Source organism: Fusarium oxysporum, chromosome IV, assembly GCF_013085055.1.
Source record: "Fusarium oxysporum Fo47 chromosome IV, complete sequence".
Classification (NCBI taxonomy): Eukaryota; Fungi; Ascomycota; class Sordariomycetes; order Hypocreales; family Nectriaceae; genus Fusarium; species Fusarium oxysporum.
This window is the reverse complement of record NC_072843.1, coordinates 1,424,006-1,441,689: the sequence shown is the minus strand read 5'-3', so window position 1 is coordinate 1,441,689 and position 17,684 is coordinate 1,424,006. Positions and strand designations below refer to the sequence as shown.

At 48.0% G+C, this 17,684-nt stretch overlaps 6 protein-coding genes across 6 annotated transcripts; 4 read left to right on the top strand and 2 right to left on the bottom strand.

Annotated features, from left to right (window-relative positions):
• Positions 1-128: 128 nt before the first annotated feature.
• On the top strand, positions 129-4,949 carry FOBCDRAFT_199957 (uncharacterized protein; the record flags this gene model as incomplete). The annotated part of the gene is made up of 5 exons (XM_054704166.1): positions 129-1,642; positions 2,104-2,302; positions 2,393-2,557; positions 2,607-4,732; positions 4,787-4,949. 5 exons carry the CDS (start codon positions 129-131, stop codon positions 4,947-4,949), a joined length of 4,167 nt encoding a protein of 1,388 aa, XP_054560141.1.
• A 611-nt stretch (positions 4,950-5,560) lies between these two features.
• Positions 5,561-6,583, top strand: FOBCDRAFT_131519 (uncharacterized protein; the record flags this gene model as incomplete). The annotated part of the gene is made up of 1 exon (XM_031179536.2): positions 5,561-6,583. One exon carries the CDS (start codon positions 5,561-5,563, stop codon positions 6,581-6,583), a length of 1,023 nt encoding a protein of 340 aa, XP_031045423.2.
• Positions 6,584-7,457: 874 nt separating this feature from the next.
• FOBCDRAFT_158821 (major facilitator superfamily domain-containing protein) lies at positions 7,458-9,760 on the top strand. Its single transcript, XM_031179537.3, has 3 exons — positions 7,458-8,201; positions 8,253-8,464; positions 8,517-9,760. Exons 1-3 carry the CDS (start codon positions 7,600-7,602, stop codon positions 9,545-9,547), a joined length of 1,845 nt encoding a protein of 614 aa, XP_031045424.2. The 5' UTR covers positions 7,458-7,599; the 3' UTR covers positions 9,548-9,760.
• A 31-nt stretch (positions 9,761-9,791) lies between these two features.
• On the bottom strand, positions 9,792-11,564 carry FOBCDRAFT_28465 (uncharacterized protein). Its single transcript, XM_031179542.3, has one exon. The coding sequence runs from the start codon at positions 11,294-11,296 to the stop codon at positions 10,250-10,252; it is 1,047 nt and encodes a 348-aa protein (XP_031045429.1). The 5' UTR covers positions 11,297-11,564; the 3' UTR covers positions 9,792-10,249.
• Positions 11,565-12,998: 1,434 nt separating this feature from the next.
• On the bottom strand, positions 12,999-15,715 carry FOBCDRAFT_220386 (uncharacterized protein). Its single transcript, XM_031179543.3, has 2 exons — positions 15,431-15,715; positions 12,999-15,384 (listed from the first exon to the last, which is right to left on the bottom strand). The coding sequence occupies exons 1-2, from the start codon at positions 15,489-15,491 to the stop codon at positions 13,193-13,195; spliced, it is 2,253 nt and encodes a 750-aa protein (XP_031045430.3). The 5' UTR covers positions 15,492-15,715; the 3' UTR covers positions 12,999-13,192.
• Positions 15,716-16,449: 734 nt separating this feature from the next.
• FOBCDRAFT_220384 (uncharacterized protein) lies at positions 16,450-17,590 on the top strand. Its single transcript, XM_031179546.3, has 3 exons — positions 16,450-16,845; positions 16,896-16,924; positions 16,978-17,590. Exons 1-3 carry the CDS (start codon positions 16,587-16,589, stop codon positions 17,482-17,484), a joined length of 795 nt encoding a protein of 264 aa, XP_031045433.1. The 5' UTR covers positions 16,450-16,586; the 3' UTR covers positions 17,485-17,590.
• Positions 17,591-17,684: the final 94 nt, after the last annotated feature.

The window sequence follows — 17,684 nt, the reverse complement described above, 5'->3', positions numbered from 1 at the left end:
TTCTATTCATTTTTTTCTATCCTTGCTTCATGAATTTCAACAGACAATTGGCACCAAGAAATAACAATCGATTATACTAATGAATCAAAGATCCTTTGCTTCAGAGGCTTGTATACAGAACAGATGAAATGGCTCCCCCTAACCCTCTATTCGCTCCTGCCGATAGGAAGTATCTTGGCCCTGAGGAATTCTACGCCAGTCTCGATGACTACGTCAACCCGAATGTCAATGTCTTTGAAGAATATCATTCTAGTCTTTTTTACGCGAACCAACCATCCTTCTTTGACAACGCTTTCTGCGGTCATGACGATTCATCCATTATTCAGGAGGACCTTTTCGGTGCCAGGATCGTCCACCGTACTGAGATGGATATTGACTCGGAAGACAGCCGCCCTAATTGTAATGTTGAGGAGGACTCGAATCTCTATGGCCCAGAGTCTTCAAACACAAATCCCACTCATCATGTTTGCCTCTTCGATCCTTTCGCGCTTGTTGGCTCGACTATTGATCCTGAACTTCTCTCCTCTAATGGTTCAGCGGGCATTGAAAACCACATCAAGCATGACACAACTGAGAGCGTGCTGTTGGAAACAGAATCCACCACTTCCGACAGCAAAATCATGCAGTATCAAATTAAAGCCGATTTCGATGAGGAGATGCTTCAGGATGCCATGGCCATCCTAGAATTTCAAAGTCTCGTTGTCTTAAGAGAGCAAGATCGAGCTCGCCTCAGAAAAGACATTCCCATAATGATGGACAAATGGGCGACACAGGAATTGGCGGATACTCTCTCGGCCCTAGAGGACCAGTCTATTGTTGACAGTATATACAAACTTCACCAACTTATACTCTCTCGGATCAAAGACTACCTGAATAAGGCGACCTCTGATTTCCTTCCACGAGCATACCGAGGTCTTCCTGTGGTGGACTCGGACTTGACTTCTACCGAGCACCCAAGGCTTGAGGGGGAGTTTGACCTGGATCTTCTTGGCAAACCTGGACGAAAAATTCTTTTCTGGGCTTTCTTAAGACACGAGTTGATGAGCAAGGTTCGCCTTTATGTTGCGGTTATCCATCGTCGCTACAGGCCTCGAGTCGAACTGAGTCGACGAGGAGGCCATAAGTTTCTACCATGGGAGGACGAAGCCATCAGGTGTGTTCAGATATATATACAGACTCTGTATACAGCCTTCTTTTCTGAGTGGTCTGGAGCTGAGGTGCCGGATCCACCACCCCCGGGACTTGGACGCTCCAACAGCATAGTCTGCGAGACGACCCAATGGGTAGAAGCGCTCACAGACGATAAGTCCGTATGCGCCATGGCCGCAGCAAGGCTGCCGAGTTATGGTCTTGAACCCATCATGAGCCTTATGGACGAGAGACACAAGCAGCAAGGCCAAGAAGCTTCCATTGAGCCTGCACTGTCTCTTATCAGAAATGCCAACTTCCGTTGTGACTATGATCGCGCCCACAAAGAAACTGTCTCAGGAAGTTTTGACAGAAAGAGGGGCTTGTTTCCAGAATTATGGAACGACATCGTACTTCGTCATGGCACGCCTCGCAATTATACGCAAGAGAATCTTGCCCTACTCCGACAACGCGCATGGGTTTTCTTCTGGGGGTTCTCCAGCTCATCCTCAGCGTGAGGCTTTACTCAACATATCGCAGGAGGGGGGCACTGGATTCTCTGGTCTTAAGGGATGGGAACGTTCTTTCTTTCAAGGAGGGCCCGCAAATGCAGATTCGGAGAAGATGGATGGAGTTTACGTTTTAGGCTCATTTACTGTGCAACAGACTTAAAACCATGTGACTCAGAGGATACCAAGATCCTTACTTGATGATCACGAAGGAGATACTGGAGGTAGATTAGAAAGATCTGCACCCGAAGTAGAAAGTGCACCCCAGTAATTCAACACTATCTTACACGTATGGAATGTGGTTCAAGGAAGTGAGGTAAATGGCTTGTAAGACTTCTTCGTGGTACAGGGTAGGTGCTTGTGACACATGACTCAGCACCAAAGCTTATGTGGGTCCGTCCTCCTTCACCGTCTCTGTACGTCATCGGTTCTAACTCGTCAGGCGCCACAACTTGATCCTGAATAGCCTCAGCCTTGCATTTGCGTCTCGCACAACAACTCTCAGCATTTGTCGCTGTGAGTATCCATCATCGTCCCTCGCGATGAAGAACAAAACCGATTCATGCTGGGATGAGAAGATTATCGACCCTGACACCGGGAAGAGCCTCGAGGTCCAGCTCGTATTATCTTTGGTGATTGGTGTCTCTGCCTTCTTCCTCTTCTGTGTACGTTCATCCTTGGCACGCTTGCGAAAGACCTCGCGCTTCCCCGATAATAAAACAAAGCTATAAGCCACAGAACTGACTCCTTGAAAGTTCCTACGCCCACGATGGCCCGCCCTTTACGCTGCGCGAAAACGGCGCCTCGATCATCAGCTTGGTCTACCCGCCCTCCCAAATTCCACGTTTGGCTGGATCCCGACACTGTTCAAAATTACCGAGGAGCAGGTCCTGGCTTCCGCTGGACTCGATGCTTTTGTGGTACGACATAAATCCCGAGCAGCCTATGTAAATCGCTGACAGATTATAGTTTCTGAGCTTCTTCAAAATGGCCATCCGACTCTTTAGCATTATGGCATTCTTCGCGACTGTTATCCTGTTGCCAATCAATCGTTCATTTTCGGACACCAAAAGCAAGAAGGGCCATGGTGGTGATGATACATCAACTGTCCCGGGTTCGTTTTATGGAACAGATCAGAACGTGTTCTCAGATGCAAGTTTCCTCGACATACTTAAGCACAAAGATAAAACGGACAAGAGTTACGAGAAGTCCTGGCTGTGGGCTTACGTTATTTTCACATACTTCTTCGTCGGCTTGACGATATACTATCTCAACCTGGAGACATTCCGCGTCATCAAATTTCGTCAGGACTATCTCGGATCACAGTCCACAGTGACAGATAGGACATTTCGACTTACAGGAATTCCCGAGGACTTGCGATCGGAGGAAAAGATCAAGGATCTCATCGAAAAGCTGGGCGTTGGGAAAGTTGAGAAGGTCATGCTTTGCCGAGACTGGAAGAAACTTGACGATCTTGTGGAATTGAGAGACGCCACTTTAAGACGCCTTGAAGGTGCCTGGGCCACTTTCCTTCAACATCAGCGTCGGAAAAGAAAGAATGCTGGACATCAAGGAAGACGTGGCAATGGTGTGTCTCAGGAACAAGAAGACGATGACCAAACCGGAGAAAATGGGCGCCTCTTGGACTCTCAACAGGAGCCCTGGGACTCTGGAGATGAAGGCAGACCTAAAGTCAACATACGCTATGGTACCCTTGGTTTGCGATCCCGCAACGTTGATGCTATCGATTACTATGAGGAACGACTTCGAAGATTGGATGCCCAAGTCATAGAGGCTCGCAAGAAGACATACGCGCCCACAGACATGGCCATTGTTACTATGGACTCGGTAGCTTCATGCCAGATGGCCATCCAAGCACGAATCGACCCCAGGCCAGGCCGGCTTTTGACTAAGTTGACACCGGCCCCTTCGGACCTTGTCTGGAGGAATACATATGCACCCCGTGGTATTCGCCGCCTTAAGTCCTGGGCTGTGACTTTGTTCATCACGGCGCTCACACTCGCTTTCATTTTCCCCACCATTGCCATTTCGTCATTGTTGAGTTACTGCACAATTGAGTCCAACTTTAAACCATTTGCCAAATGGCTACAAGCGCACGGCGTTATCTTCTCGTTGGTCCAAAACGGCTTGCCCGCTCTGGTTGTGTCGCTTCTTAACGTTGCTGTCCCTTACCTGTACGACTTCCTATCCAATCATCAAGGCATGATTTCGCAGGGCGACGTGGAACTCTCCGTCATCTCCAAGAATTACTTCTTCACCTTCTTCAATACCTTTTTTGTTTTTGCAGTTTCATTGTCAGGAATTAATTTCTGGAGCAGGCTTCAGGATTTTGCCAAGGACACAAGCAAAATGCCACGCGCGATTGCTGGTGATGTGGAGAAGCTATCGATCTTCTACATTTGCTTTATTATGCTACAGGGCATTGGACTTATGCCCTTCCGAATTCTCGAGGCAGGGAGTGTATTCCTCTACCCATTCCTGCGTTGGTTGTCCAAAACACCACGCGACGCTCTCGAGCTCAAGAAACCCCCAGTTTTCCAATACGGCTTTTTCCTTCCTACGTCTCTACTTGTTTTCAACCTGTGTCTTATCTACAGTGTCCTGGCCTGGGGATATGCTATACTCATCGTTGGGACCGTCTATTTCTGTCTGGGCTACTTTGCCTTCAAGTACATGGTACTATATGCAATGGACCAGCCTCAACATGCCACTGGAGGTGCGTGGAGAATAATAAGCTACCGCATCATCGTCGGGTTGCTTGTCTTGGAAGTTGTCATGGTGGGCCGAATCGCCACTAGCGAGGCATTCATTCAGTCGGTGTGCATTCTGCCACTGCTCCCCTTTACCATCTGGTACAGCTACTATATCAAGCAGCGATTCGAGCCTCTGACCAAATACATTGCACTTCGCGCTGTCAGGGCAGATGAGGATCCAGACGATGCAGCTGCGCTGGATGACGCATTTGAGAACGAGGACCGCCCTCGACCCTCACAGGCCATTCTGCGTCGTGGAAGCACCCTAGACGAGTACAAGGAGAAGGGCCTGCAATTCGTCAACCCCAGTCTTGTGGCCCCGTAAGTAACATTTTACCTGCTATGTATGACGTGAATTTTCTGACAGATATACAGACTTCCCCAGCCGTGGATCTACGACGAGCCACCTCCACCAATCCCCACGGATGACACACAGACAATAGAGGAGACTGAACGCCCTGTTCTGCAGGGTGTCGATAGCACACTCGGTATAGGAGACGAAAATGTTTGGAGAGACAATGGAGGAAATAATGTTTAATGACGTTGATTGAAGGTGGCATGCATGATTATGGCGCTTGCTTGGTGTTTGAAGTTAGAGCAGGCACCCCAATGTCCTTTTCTTTGATCGCAAGAATACACGTTAGCTTTTTGTCCGTCCTTAGTCATGCTTAGAATAACCGAAGATATATACAAATCATGAGATTGAAGAGCAGTTGAGTCGTGAAACTGAGTCAAGCAGGAGCTATCTCGGCCTTTCCCCTTTTCCTGTTGGGCACTTCCAATCCCGTGATTTTGACGATAGTCAGTGCTTGCCTTTGTGAACAATGACTGAGGCGGTCATTTTCTTCTCCATCATCATCATTCGTTTGGCCAACTATCAACAAGCCCATATCACGAGAAAATTCGCTCATACCTACATATGAATTCTATACACACCTTTTGAGATCTGCTCAGATCGCGACTACCTACCTCTCGATGTGCCATTGGGCGTGACCTCGCTAAGCACATGATCTGACAAGGTATATGCAGCTGATGCACTTCGACTCCGGCGACGTTCGGTAATCTATTCGGACCAGTCGGGAACGTCTTCAACATTCCGGTAGCAAGCCCAGCGGCTTGACTTTAGGGAGCGACACAGGGGTCACGGCAATGACCCTTCTGAGTGGAGTCGTCAGAATATACGATCAATCCTCCCCGTTTATGGAAGCCTGCGATGACTATGGCCAGCAACAGCAGCATCGCAGTAGAGAACAAAGCCCAACCCAAGGAATAACCACCAGCAACATCAGGGATCATTACAGACCTGTTCCCTTGGGCGATGGAGACCATGTTTTGTACACGAATCCCAGAACTGGGACCCTTTCTTTGGGCTCTGATGCAACGGGAGGGTCTTTGGATCGCTTAATTTGCAAGGCCCAATTTCGTCCTCCAATGAATACGACGTCAACACTGCCCGTGTTGTACACAGCTGTATCTGACACGAGATTCGGGGTCTGTGTCATGGCGACATTTTCGGTTGGTAGTGGATACGACAGTCTAGGAGAGGACATCTTCACCAGACCTATCAACCCCGATCCGTCAATATCTTCAGACACAGACAAACAGATGGTTGTTCTTTACATGATATCGCCAGATGTGCTTGCCGTCATATCTCACGGCCTATGTCGTCAGCATTGCATGAATGCCACCCAACATGATGAAAATGGCAGCTTGTTGGTTGAGATAGACTCACGGCCCAAGGGAAGTTGCAACGAGATTGACTCTGAGGGCGACAGTTTCGCAGAAGTGACAACATATCCACTCGAAATTCGAGGACTACCAGTTGCTATCTGTTGCAATTTGGTGGAGCTTGCCCTGGATTCGGGAGCTGATATGATTCTCTGGGCGTTCTGCGTGCAGGGGTGGGCCCGGGCGTGGGCCTTGCGTGTCGGTCATCAAGACACACCTCATCGTACAGTTGTGGAGGCCAATGGGAGTCTGAGACAGGTCGATTCTAAGGGCGACTACAATATGACAGAAGAGGAGCAGGTGGTTGCAGCGCCAGATGTTTCTTTTAAAGCTTTGACAAGTGCAGAGATTGCCCTAAAGATAAAACCGGACACGACTGGGCAAACACCGCCGACCTACGAACATGGGAGTCTTGTTACTAAGATTATATTTCGGGAGTGGTAGACAAACTTTATTGAAGACTCGAGAGGGAGCTTGACTAGTTGTTAGAGAGGAGAGACAAAGAGATTCGGCGACGTTCCGGAAAGACCAGAGATTGCATTATCAGTTGATAGCATCAATAAGTAACATGATAGTCTAAGCATCCGTTACAAGGATTATTACCGAAGAGTGAACAGGGGTTGGTGCAGCAATGACGTTGGCGTGAAGCTTGAGATTTTAGTCTCATTGTTTCAGCCCAGTCCAAGTCCAAGTTCCGATGACGGCGCTGAAGCTTAGATGTCACGGGGCCCACATCGGAAGCGACGGTTCCGATGTGGAGGCTCTTAAACGCCCGTTGATGTGTTTTACGGACTGAGACCGAAGACTAAAGGAAGATAATCATAGCCCTATTTGAATAAAGCTTAAACTAAAGGGATCAGACTAGAATTGAGGGACAGAACTAAAGAGAATGAAAAAGATGCGGCTGATATTGAGGCTCACAAACAAGCAAGGATGCAAAAGGCATGTAACATGTTCATCCCCTGATCAGAAGAAGCAAATAATGAATCGATAATGCTACACCCCAACACCGAAGTATTCCCAACCAACCAAGCGAGTGTCTCCAGCAAAAACAGGTAAATTTGTGATGTATGCTTATCCTTGTAAACACACTCAAGTTCTCGGATGGAGCCGCACGGTTCGCAGCCGCATCCGCAAAGAGTGGGTCTTTGAGCCGTGTGGCGAGGACCCACCTTGACGGCCCAGCGCCGGAATTCGGGTGCGGCGATATCAATTCATGTGGGGACAAAGTTACCATTCTCATTGAATGAGAAATCTTTGGTAAAAGCGATGGGATGAGATGGGGTAAGTATATAGAGGTGGGCATGGCCCAGTTTATGAAAGATTTATTTTCTATTGAGCATCTTGAGACATTGACTTGATTCTCATACTCTATCCATCTACTCTACTCTCCTTGACTTACTATATTAACCTTACATACTGAGTATTGTAATACACTATCAACCAGCCAAACAAACAGAATGGATCAACAAAATCCAAATCGTTCTTCGACAACTCTAGAAGGTCGTGAAGACGACACCACCTTCGCGCCCCTGAACACGCACCAAACAACAATGAGCCGCATCCGTCGCTCCCTCTCCCACACCCACACTCACTCCCACGACGGCTCCCAGAAAGAAACCCGCGATCCAGATCTAGATATCGACCTGCCCTACCGAACCCTCAGCGCCAACGCCAACCTAGACGAGTACCGCGTTGAAGTTCCAGGCGGTGCTATCCCCGGTCCTATCCAGCCTGAGGAGATCGCGAGAAAGTCAACGAACCATGAGCCTGGACAGGAGAGGCGATATAAGCTTGTTACTTTCACCCCCGGAGATAAGGAGAATCCTAAGAATTGGAGCAAGGCTTATAAGTGGTGGTGCACTATGGTTGTGGCGCTGACGTGCTTCGTTGTTGCGTTCTGCTCTAGTGTTATCACTGCCGATATCGCGGGCGTGGTTAAGGATTTGAATGTTAGCAATGAACTTGCTCTTGTGAGTATTAGTTTATTCGTTGTGGGTTTTGGTGTTGGACCTATGGTTTTTGCACCTCTTTCTGAGATTTACGGTCGACGAATCATCTAGTAAGTCATCTCAGCTTAAGATATTTGGTGATTGTCACTAACCTTGTTCAGTGGCTCTACTCTTCTTGTCGCTGTCATCTTCATTATTCCCTGTGCTGTGGCAAAGAACATTGAGACTCTTCTTGTCTGCCGAGCCATCGATGGTATTGCTTTCTCAGCACCCATGACCCTTGTTGGTGGTACTCTCGCCGATCTGTGGAAGAATGAAGAGCGTGGTGTTCCCATGGCTGCATTCTCTGCTGCTCCTTTTATCGGTCCTGCTAGTGAGTTACCTTTAAACACCTTCACTTATCCAGATACTAACGAATGAATCAGTCGGTCCTCTTGTCGGTGGTTTCCTCTCTGATGCCGCTGGTTGGCGATGGCTCTACTGGATCCAGCTCATCCTCGCCTTCGTCGTCTGGATTCTCATCACCTTCACCGTCCCTGAGACTTACGCCCCTACTCTTCTCGCCCGCCGAGCTCGCAAGCTTCGAGCTGCCACTGGCGAAACCGACCACGTTACAGAGCAGGAACTGGATCTTCGACCTCTCTCTGAGCGTCTCCGAATCTTCCTTATTCGACCTTTCCAGCTTCTCTTTGGCGAGCTCATCGTCTTCCTTATCTCCGTGTACATGAGTGTTCTCTACGGTCTTCTGTACATGTTCTTCGTTGCCTTCCCTATCATCTACCAGAAGGGCAAGGGTTACTCTGCTGGAAAGACCGGTCTCATGTTCATTCCTGTCGCTGTTGGTGTTCTCCTCTCAGCTGCTTGCTCTCCTTGGGTAAACAGCCATTACATCTCGCTCGTCAAGAAGCACAATGGTCATCCTCCCGCTGAGGTTCGTCTTATTCCCATGATGGCCTCATGCTGGTTCATTCCCATTGGTCTCTTTATCTTCGCCTGGACTTCATACAAGGAGCTTTCTTGGGCCGGCCCTGCTATGGGTGGTTTTCCTGTCGGCTTTGGCTTTATCTTCCTTTACAACTCTGCCAACAACTACCTTGTCGACTCTTATCAGCATCAAGCTGCTTCCGCTCTCGCTGCAAAGACTTGCATCCGAAGCTTCTGGGGCGCTGCAGTTGTTCTCTTCACTGAGCAGATGTATGAGCGTCTTAACGATCAATGGGCCTCAACACTCCTTGCTTTCATCAGTCTTGCTTGCTGTGCCATTCCCTTCCTGTTCTGGAAGTACGGTGCTAAGATCCGTGGGCGTAGCAAGTACGCCTACGCTGGTGATGACGAGACTGTCGACGATATTGAGAAGGCCAAGGGCCGTGGTAACACTCATGGCGGCGCTCAAGTCCGTGATGACTCTGAGGATGAGGATCTTCGCCGTGCTCGCAGCTACGTGAGCAACCCTTAAGCCAATTGCACTAGATTGGCTCTCCAACTTGTCCCTTGGACAATTTCACAACAAAATAGACTGGGAATTAGACTTAGACTTGGGGTGGCACAAGGAGGTTGGACTTTAATGCCTGGACAGGACTTGCATATAGGGATAATATGCACGGAAAATTATTTAAAGGGGACTTGGATATTTAGCATAATACCCTTGAATTTAATGTCATTTTAATCAACACACTGAACCATCAATCAGTGCCTCTTTCATGTGTCTGCGAGAAGTATCCTAGCCTGATAAACGAGACTTTGCTGACTTCCAAGAATATTTCTTTTCACCACCGGAACCGGACGAAAACGGAACGAAAACGAAGAAACAGACGCGATGCTTGAATCACTATCAATGGTACACAGCAACTAGGTTTTCAGGGGGTCGGAAGGCGTTCATGCAAGCTTATTCTTCATCGGTACTGTTCGGCGATGAAATGGGTCGCATCAGAGCTTTCATTGACAGGGCCCACTTGGTGAAGAACATGGCAGCAGGGATCGCTCTTCATCTCCTTCTAGTTCCCGGCTCGGCCGTGATAGCATCCCACTAGAGGAGTGAACTTTTGCCCGAACAAGGATAGGAGCAAAGGGTTGTTATCTCCAGTGGATCATCGACTCTCCCTCTCCTAAACGCCGCGAAAACAAAGAACAGAACAGAAAAGTAAATAATGGGACCCCTTTAGATGGCGCGGACGGGTAGTGATTCACGGCGTCGCAACTTGAGGTCCTTGGTGAGAGAGTTCTTGCTTGTCTTGGTCTCTATCCACTCCTCAAGATTGCTGAGGGTGCACTCGGCAATCTCGGTGAGAGCCTCCTCGGTGAAGAAGGCTTGATGACCACAAACAACCACATTGGGGAACGTCATGAGACGCATGAGCTTATCATCTTGAATGATTGTCGACGAGTGGTCGTTGTAGAAGAGTTCGCCTTCAGCCTCGTACACATCAAGTGCAAGGCCACCGATATGGTTTGTCTTGAGGGCATGAATGACAGATTCGGTGTCGAGCAGGCCACCTCGAGAGGTATTGACTAGCATAGCACCCTCTTTCATCAGAGAAAGAGTGTTGCGGTTGATAATGTGCCGTGTTTGCTCCATGAGAGGGCAATGAAGACTAACAATATCGCACTGGGGCAGAAGGTCTTCGAGAGATTTGTACTCGCCATACTCCTCAAAAGCTGGTGAAGGGAAGGGATCATATGCAAGGAGTCTGCAGCCGAAACCCTTCATGATGCGTGCAGTAGCAAGGCCGATTTTGCCAACACCGACAATTCCGACAGTCTTGCCATAGAGGGTCTTTCCGAGAAGGCCATCGAGAGCAAAGTTACCCTCACGAACACGGTTGTAAGCGCGATGGGTCTTTCGGTTGAGGGTCTGAATCAGAGCAACAGCAAACTCGGCAACAGCCTCGGGAGAGTAAGAGGGGACATTGGCGACCATTATGCGGAGACGCTGGGCGGCATCGAGGTCAACATTGTTGAAGCCTGCACATCGCAGCAAAATAGCCTTTACGCCAAATTCTGACAGGGCGGAGATGACATTGTCGTTGACGACATCGTTCACGAAGACGCAAATGGCATCGGCTCCATCGACGAGGGAAACGGTATCTTCGTTAAGAGCGAATTCGTGAAAGATGAGCTCGATGCCAGACTCTGCGTGCTTGGCGCCGAGGACTGACGACAAGTACTTTTTATCGTAGGGTTTTGTGCTGAATACGGCGAGCTTCATGATGATAAGATAAGGATGAGTCGGATTGAAGTTGAGGAAGAGGAGGAAGAGATAGAGATGTAAGAGATGAAAAGCTTATACAAGGGATTGAAGAGGAAGAAATAAATAAGTAAGGTATGTGTTGTGTGACTGCTTGACAGCTAAGCTCTTTCCTTGATCCAATTACGCGGGGTTTTTGAAGCTTGGAAGGTAAATATGGACGTTTCTGGGCGTTCTCCACCAGGAACGGGGAGCTTCAACTTGAAGTATATATACACTCACCAAAAATACCTAAAACACCTAGCAATTATTCCTCTATTCTCAATAATTCAGACTCGATCATCTATGAACCCACTCAGCACAGCCCCTACACGAGGGGGGAAAAAAGGAGGTCACATCCAATAACTCTATCCAGCTTCAGCACATACACCGATCAACCATCTCCAATTACAGCGGTGTCGTCAGCATGTGCCTTGGAAAATCAGACCATACCAATATCCATAGCTTGGACGCCAAGCATGTGTGTGCAACTGTTACAAGAAAGGAGGCGATTATTATTATCTTTGAGGCTGACGATTGAGTTGGGCTTCAACGTATGATTAAGCTTTTCACTAACACTCATTTTCAGCTGTCATTGTTGTTGTTTCTTAGGAGACGCATTCCTACGTCAATACCAACACCGAACAAGTATAGGCGATCAAAATACATTATTTTAATAGCTTGCTGCAAAGATAAATCCAGTATAATTCGTATGCACCCCACGCTCGCCAAATCAACCGAGGCTCTTCTGACCCTAATCTCATCTCCCATAAAAATGTCCCCGGAATCGTTCGGTGTCCATGTCCCGGGGATCCGGGTTAATGACCCCCGGCCCCTAATGGATGGGACTATTTATTGTCTGATATGCAAGGCACGCAGAGCCCCAACCATCCCTTCTTTATGGTCTGATTTCAACAATCGAAAGTTGTAATTTCTAAGATCGATCTTGATAGGATCACAAAGGCCCCAGCTGGGCTTGAAACGGACAAGGATATACGCAAGGTCAGCTTCGGTGACATATCAACGGTGACCACTGGACGCTTGTGCAATTCGGTGAGCGTTGCAGCATCTCATTTATGGCCTCGTTTGAAGGTTTGATTGATATCATGAGCAATGCGTGAGTCATCGGGAAGGCATTGGCACTTCGTATACAAGGCTATGTTGCATCTCAGCAATGGTCTGATATGCATCCTCTACTAAATGAAGCAGTACTTGTGGAGTATTCACTGGACTATCCTCTCCTGCGTTGACACCTAATTCTATATTTGAGACCACCTCCATCAAGGATTCTCTGTATCGATATGCAAGTATGCCGTTTTATAAGAAGAAAGAGTTTGAATACGATCCAGAACATGATATTAGACTGATTATCACTCTCCTTCAAACGCCTTACCAAACTCATTTGGACTACTCGATTAAAACCGAACAAACGCACGAATCTCGGATCTCACATCACTGTGGAGCAACAATCTACGATGCATTGGCATTTTTGGGCCTTGTATGGCCTTCAAGGTGAGATATCTTCCTGAAGAAATCTCTTTGAGACCATGCTCGGGCTGTGAAATCGGAATCGCGAATTAGTAGTTGAGTGTTGCAGTTAGAAGGTATCATGCAGTTACGGATGATCTGATGATAATAGGCCAGCAAGACCCAGCCGATCGGCTCCTCCACGATACCCGGATGCATCTCACATTACCCGAGTAGATCATATCTAAGGTTAAATGCTATCATGCATCTTGTCACAGCGTGTGGAGCAATCCATCAAGACATCGGCCCGGTCCGTATCCCTGCCTTGCTCGTCCGAGGAGATGTCACAACAATACCTAGCCATTGGGGAGCTGAAGAGCTTGGTTTCTTATTACTTCTTTGGTCTTTTCTCTAACGCTTATAAGTGCAGCTGATGGTGTAATCCTTCTTCGGCCCCTTAACCGTATACTCGATGCCCCATTCCTTCAGGTTCACGGCCTGGAAGGCAAAGTTGTACTTGACATCGTAGTAATCATCAATGCACAAATGTCCTGCCTTGGCCTTCCATCCCTTATTTGTCGGTTCTGTGAACTCAATCTCGTGGAAAAGATAGTCTGCACGCTTCAGATCCTCTGGTTTAGCGAACCACACGCTCAGCACATCCTTGAGCTCGTCATATCTCCAGACGTAACGGCGTGTGGCCTTGAAGCCAAATCCCTGTTCGGTCTTGAACTCCCCCTCTTCGATATAGAGATACTCCATGCCCAGCTCATCATCGCTAGGGGAATCCTCGCTAGCGTTGACCGCACATCGCAAGCCATCGTTCGTCTTCTCGCGGAGGAGGAACTGCGCGGTTCCACTAAAGTGTCCGCTCGGGTGTGAGGGTAGTTTGCTGACAAGATCGCGCTCGAGTTTCCATGTACCGAGAAGACTTCGAAAAACAGCGTGGGCCACGAATCTTGACGTCGTCAGACCATCAGTTGCATCTTTGCGTGTCTGCTCGAGTGATTTTGTCGCAGCATCCTTTGAATCCTGATCGTCACCAGGATTTGAGTACCTCGCCGGTGTGAGCATGTCCAATGGCAGATTGTTATGTGGTAAGCTGGGAACTGGAGGCTCAAGAGGCTGGCGAATCTTCAACTCAAGTGCCTCTGCAATCTCATTCACCAGATAAGGGTAGTCGCCCATTGGGAACTGCGATACTCGGGGATCATTTCGCAATTCGAGTGTTCGCTGAATCGAGATGTCATCGCGAAGCTTGTTCATAAAGATCTCAGATTCACGACCAGGGGATACATTGTCTGACCACAGCGCAGCCACAAACCGAGCCTGCATCTGCATCACACCCCAGTAAGGAGATCTGTAAAATCCCACAAAGCCTAGATCTGGCACTTCGGGGTGATGAGTTCCATGGAAAGCCAGGGCGACAGGCTGATCAATATGTTTTGGTGAGAAATGAAGTGCCTTCAAGACGTCTTCAGGAAGGTAGTTTATGCAAGGTGAAGCATCAAAACCTGTCGCAACCACCACTGCTGCAATGTCCTCAATCTTTGTGCCGTCGGACAGTGTTGCCGTAGATCCTCCGAGGCTTTCAACTTTGCCTTTCGACAAAGAAATCATTCCAGATCGAACAAAATCAGTGTACCATTCGCTGACAGCTAAATAGGGCTGCTTATCATCATTTGTGCCATCGATTTGGAGCAGTGGGGAGTATTCGGATTGATCAGAGCCAAGAACGCCTTTGTAGACGCTGTGGACCACCTTTGCTGTCGCTTCGGGGATGTGTCCTTGTGTATTGGTCAGGGGTCGAGGACGGTTGTTGAGGTTATATGAAGAAAAGTCGAGAGGGAGAAATGGCGCTGCGACTTCTGCAGGCTTGGGACTGGTATAAAGAGGAAATACCCAGATCGGGCGCTGAATGACATGATGAATACTGTACTTGTCGATATCGGTAATCTTCGATGGATCGGGTGAGTTGGCCTCGGAGGAAAGATGAGCGCCAATAGTTCCAGCAATCTCAACACCAGACATCTGCCCACCAACGACGAGGATCTTTCCACCACCAGGTCTGCCCTTGCCCAGAAGGCTCTTCACTTCCCTGAAATGGCTGCTGTGGACAACAGGGATAGCTGTCTGCTTCTCAAGGCTCTCGGGTATAATTGGCTTTCCAAAGAAACCAGAAGCAACAAGAAGATAGTCAAAGTTCCTTGTTTCAGTTCCAGCATCTGACTTGGTGTTGGCAACCCAACCATTAGATGACCCCTTCGGCCGCTCTGCACTCTCAACTCGTGTACCAAGCTTGAGTTCAAAGTCCTTGTTGCTCTTCAGGAACCGCTCGAGATATCTGTGAAGATACTTTCCAACCATCCAACCTTGTGGGAGTTGAGGATCACTATCTTCCCAGGCAAGTTCACTAAACTGCATTGTATGTCTGCTCTGGTTCGCCCACATAAATGGGTGGACCTGTCTGCCATTGTCCGTCTTTGACGTAGGCCACAGACCTCCAATATCCTTCTGGGCATCGAAGATGGTGACTTTGAATTCGCCGGGGGCAGTGTTGTGTAACAGCGTTTTGGCTGCGACAAGTCCCGAAGGACCAGCGCCTACAATACTCAGCGAAGCTGTCAGAGATAGCAAGGCGTGACTTACCAACAATACAAACCGTCTTAGCCATTTTTCTCACGCCGGATAAGTACCTGGAGATACTCATATAAGAGCTCAATGACTCCTATACAATCCCTGTCCGAGGCTCACTTTTACGATGAGTAGACAGGGTTGAGCGATTTGTAGCAAGAAAGCTAGGATGAGGGGACTGGTGTAGGATAAGCAAATTTGAGAGAACAGCAGGCCTTCATATAAGACTCATAAATGCAAGAACACCACCCCTTCACGACTGACCGTCAGTAGGCAAACACAATCTTAGGGTGATATACAGCATTCAGTGAGAAAGAGCATCCAATGGTTGAGCACACCGTAAGCGGTTTAGTCGACCAAGCTCCGCAACTCCCGAGATCTTCCAAGTCGTAGGTGGCTTACCTAAGCGTTTGTGCTTGTGAAATGCATCAGATTGCGACTTCATATTTATTCAAACAATAGATAAAGCAGTACTGGGTGAGAATAACAATCTCTTTGCTTGAGTGATATGGCTACCTATAAAACCATAGATCTTCGCATGGAGATTGCCTGTATTGCTTGGTAGGTAGCTTGGGCTGTCTCATCTCAGAATCTAGCGTTACTTTCTGGTGTAAGCGGCATAACAGTATGTGTCCAACATGAGAACTAAGAATGAGGGTTTTGCTTTGGGGCCAAAAGAGTATGTTTTAACCATTAGTTAAAAGAACATGAGTTCATGGTATTAGTAAGACGAGTAGAAAGATATTATTTAAATGCCAGTTATGCATGTCATCAACTCCAGCTAAACTCCGAGTCAGTCTAACAACACCACTAACACCATCAGCCCTGACATCACAACCCCCAGCATAACCAGGGAACTTCAGGTCAGTATGATATAAAAATCACCTTGATGGCGAGGAAAATCATTCGAATCTCGTCAATCCCAAGATCCATAATATCAAATGCCGTTATCCTTTCAGAATTAGTAATGGTTGATTGCCCCGCTTTGTTACGAATGTCGTCATACCTCGTAGAATTCGTCAGTTGCCCTGTAGCTTTAAAGTAGATAAATACCCAAGGTCCAACTCTAATCAGATTATCTGACCAGTATCTAATCTTTTCAGTATCTCATAACTCTTATCGACAAATCCAACCTCTTTTGACCCAATTGACCCATCCTCACTTATACACAATGGCTTCTCATCACGTTCTTCTTCTTGGCGGCCACGGCAAAATCGCCCAGCTTCTCACTCCTCTCCTTCTCAAGCGTTCGTGGACTGTAACCAGCGTCATCCGAACTTCTGAACAGACCCCTGCCATCGAAAAACTTGGTGCCGGCCTCCCCGGTAAACTCAATGTCCTAGTACGTAGCATTGAGGATGTCACATCCCAGGATAAGGCCTTGAGTATCTTGAATGAAGTCAAGCCCGATTATATTGCTTGGAGTGCTGGTAGGTCAACATACGAGAATCACTCTTGGGCCAATACTGATGAGATACAGGTGCCGGAGGTAAAGGTGGCGCAGAAAGAGTATGAACCAGCCCCATCCTCTTCAGATCAGCTCACTTACTGACCCCTCCTAGACTTTCAAGGTGGACCGAGATGCCGCCGTTCACTTCATCAATGCCGCAGCATCTGTACCCACCATCACCAAGTTCCTTCTTATCTCATACCTAGCTTCTCGTCGATCTGGTGCTTCATGGTGGCCTGCCGGCGAGTGGGATGAGTACAATGAAAAGGTCAACAACGGCGTATTGGCAAACTACTACAAGGCCAAGATCGAGGCCGATGAGACCCTCTACAAGGTCTCCAAGAAGAGTCCTACTCTTGTTGGCATCGATCTGAGACCTGGAACTCTGACTGATGACCCAGCCACCAAAGTTGAGTTTGGCAAAACCAAGAGCATCGCTAAGAACGGTGTTAGCCGTGAGGCTGTTGCTGAGGTTGCCTCACATCTTCTCGCTGCCGACGGTGTCAAGAACGGCTGGTATGATCTACTCGATGGTGATGAGGATATTCCAGCTGCTGTCGAAAGAGTTGTGCGAGAGAACGTGGATGCTGCTGAGGGCGAGGCCATCTATGATGCCTGAAGGTTGTCTGCCTGCAAAAACATCATGGCCATATAATATTTAAGTCATAAGGCATTTTGAATTAATAATGATACATCGCAGCTGATGCTATCCACGCTTGTACCCCATTTTAACACCCGGTGATCCATGCCTGTGACGGCGAATTGTAAAGACATGACAAGTTATGTAACATTTGTGCTTCCCTCAGACAAATGTGTGAA

Coding starts and splice junctions, on each gene's coding strand:
- FOBCDRAFT_158821 (XM_031179537.3), top strand. CDS start 7,600: ATGGATCAACAAAATCCAAATCGTTCTTCGACAACTCTAGAAGGTCGT. Junction 8,202..8,252: donor TACGGTCGACGAATCATCTA/GTAAGTCATCTC, acceptor AACCTTGTTCAG/TGGCTCTACTCTTCTTGTCG. Junction 8,465..8,516: donor TCCTTTTATCGGTCCTGCTA/GTGAGTTACCTT, acceptor CGAATGAATCAG/TCGGTCCTCTTGTCGGTGGT.
- FOBCDRAFT_28465 (XM_031179542.3), bottom strand. CDS start 11,296: ATGAAGCTCGCCGTATTCAGCACAAAACCCTACGATAAAAAGTACTTG.
- FOBCDRAFT_220386 (XM_031179543.3), bottom strand. CDS start 15,491: ATGAGTATCTCCAGGTACTTATCCGGCGTGAGAAAAATGGCTAAGACG. Junction 15,385..15,430: donor TAAGACGGTTTGTATTGTTG/GTAAGTCACGCC, acceptor TGAGTATTGTAG/GCGCTGGTCCTTCGGGACTT.
- FOBCDRAFT_220384 (XM_031179546.3), top strand. CDS start 16,587: ATGGCTTCTCATCACGTTCTTCTTCTTGGCGGCCACGGCAAAATCGCC. Junction 16,846..16,895: donor TTATATTGCTTGGAGTGCTG/GTAGGTCAACAT, acceptor GATGAGATACAG/GTGCCGGAGGTAAAGGTGGC. Junction 16,925..16,977: donor GTAAAGGTGGCGCAGAAAGA/GTATGAACCAGC, acceptor GACCCCTCCTAG/ACTTTCAAGGTGGACCGAGA.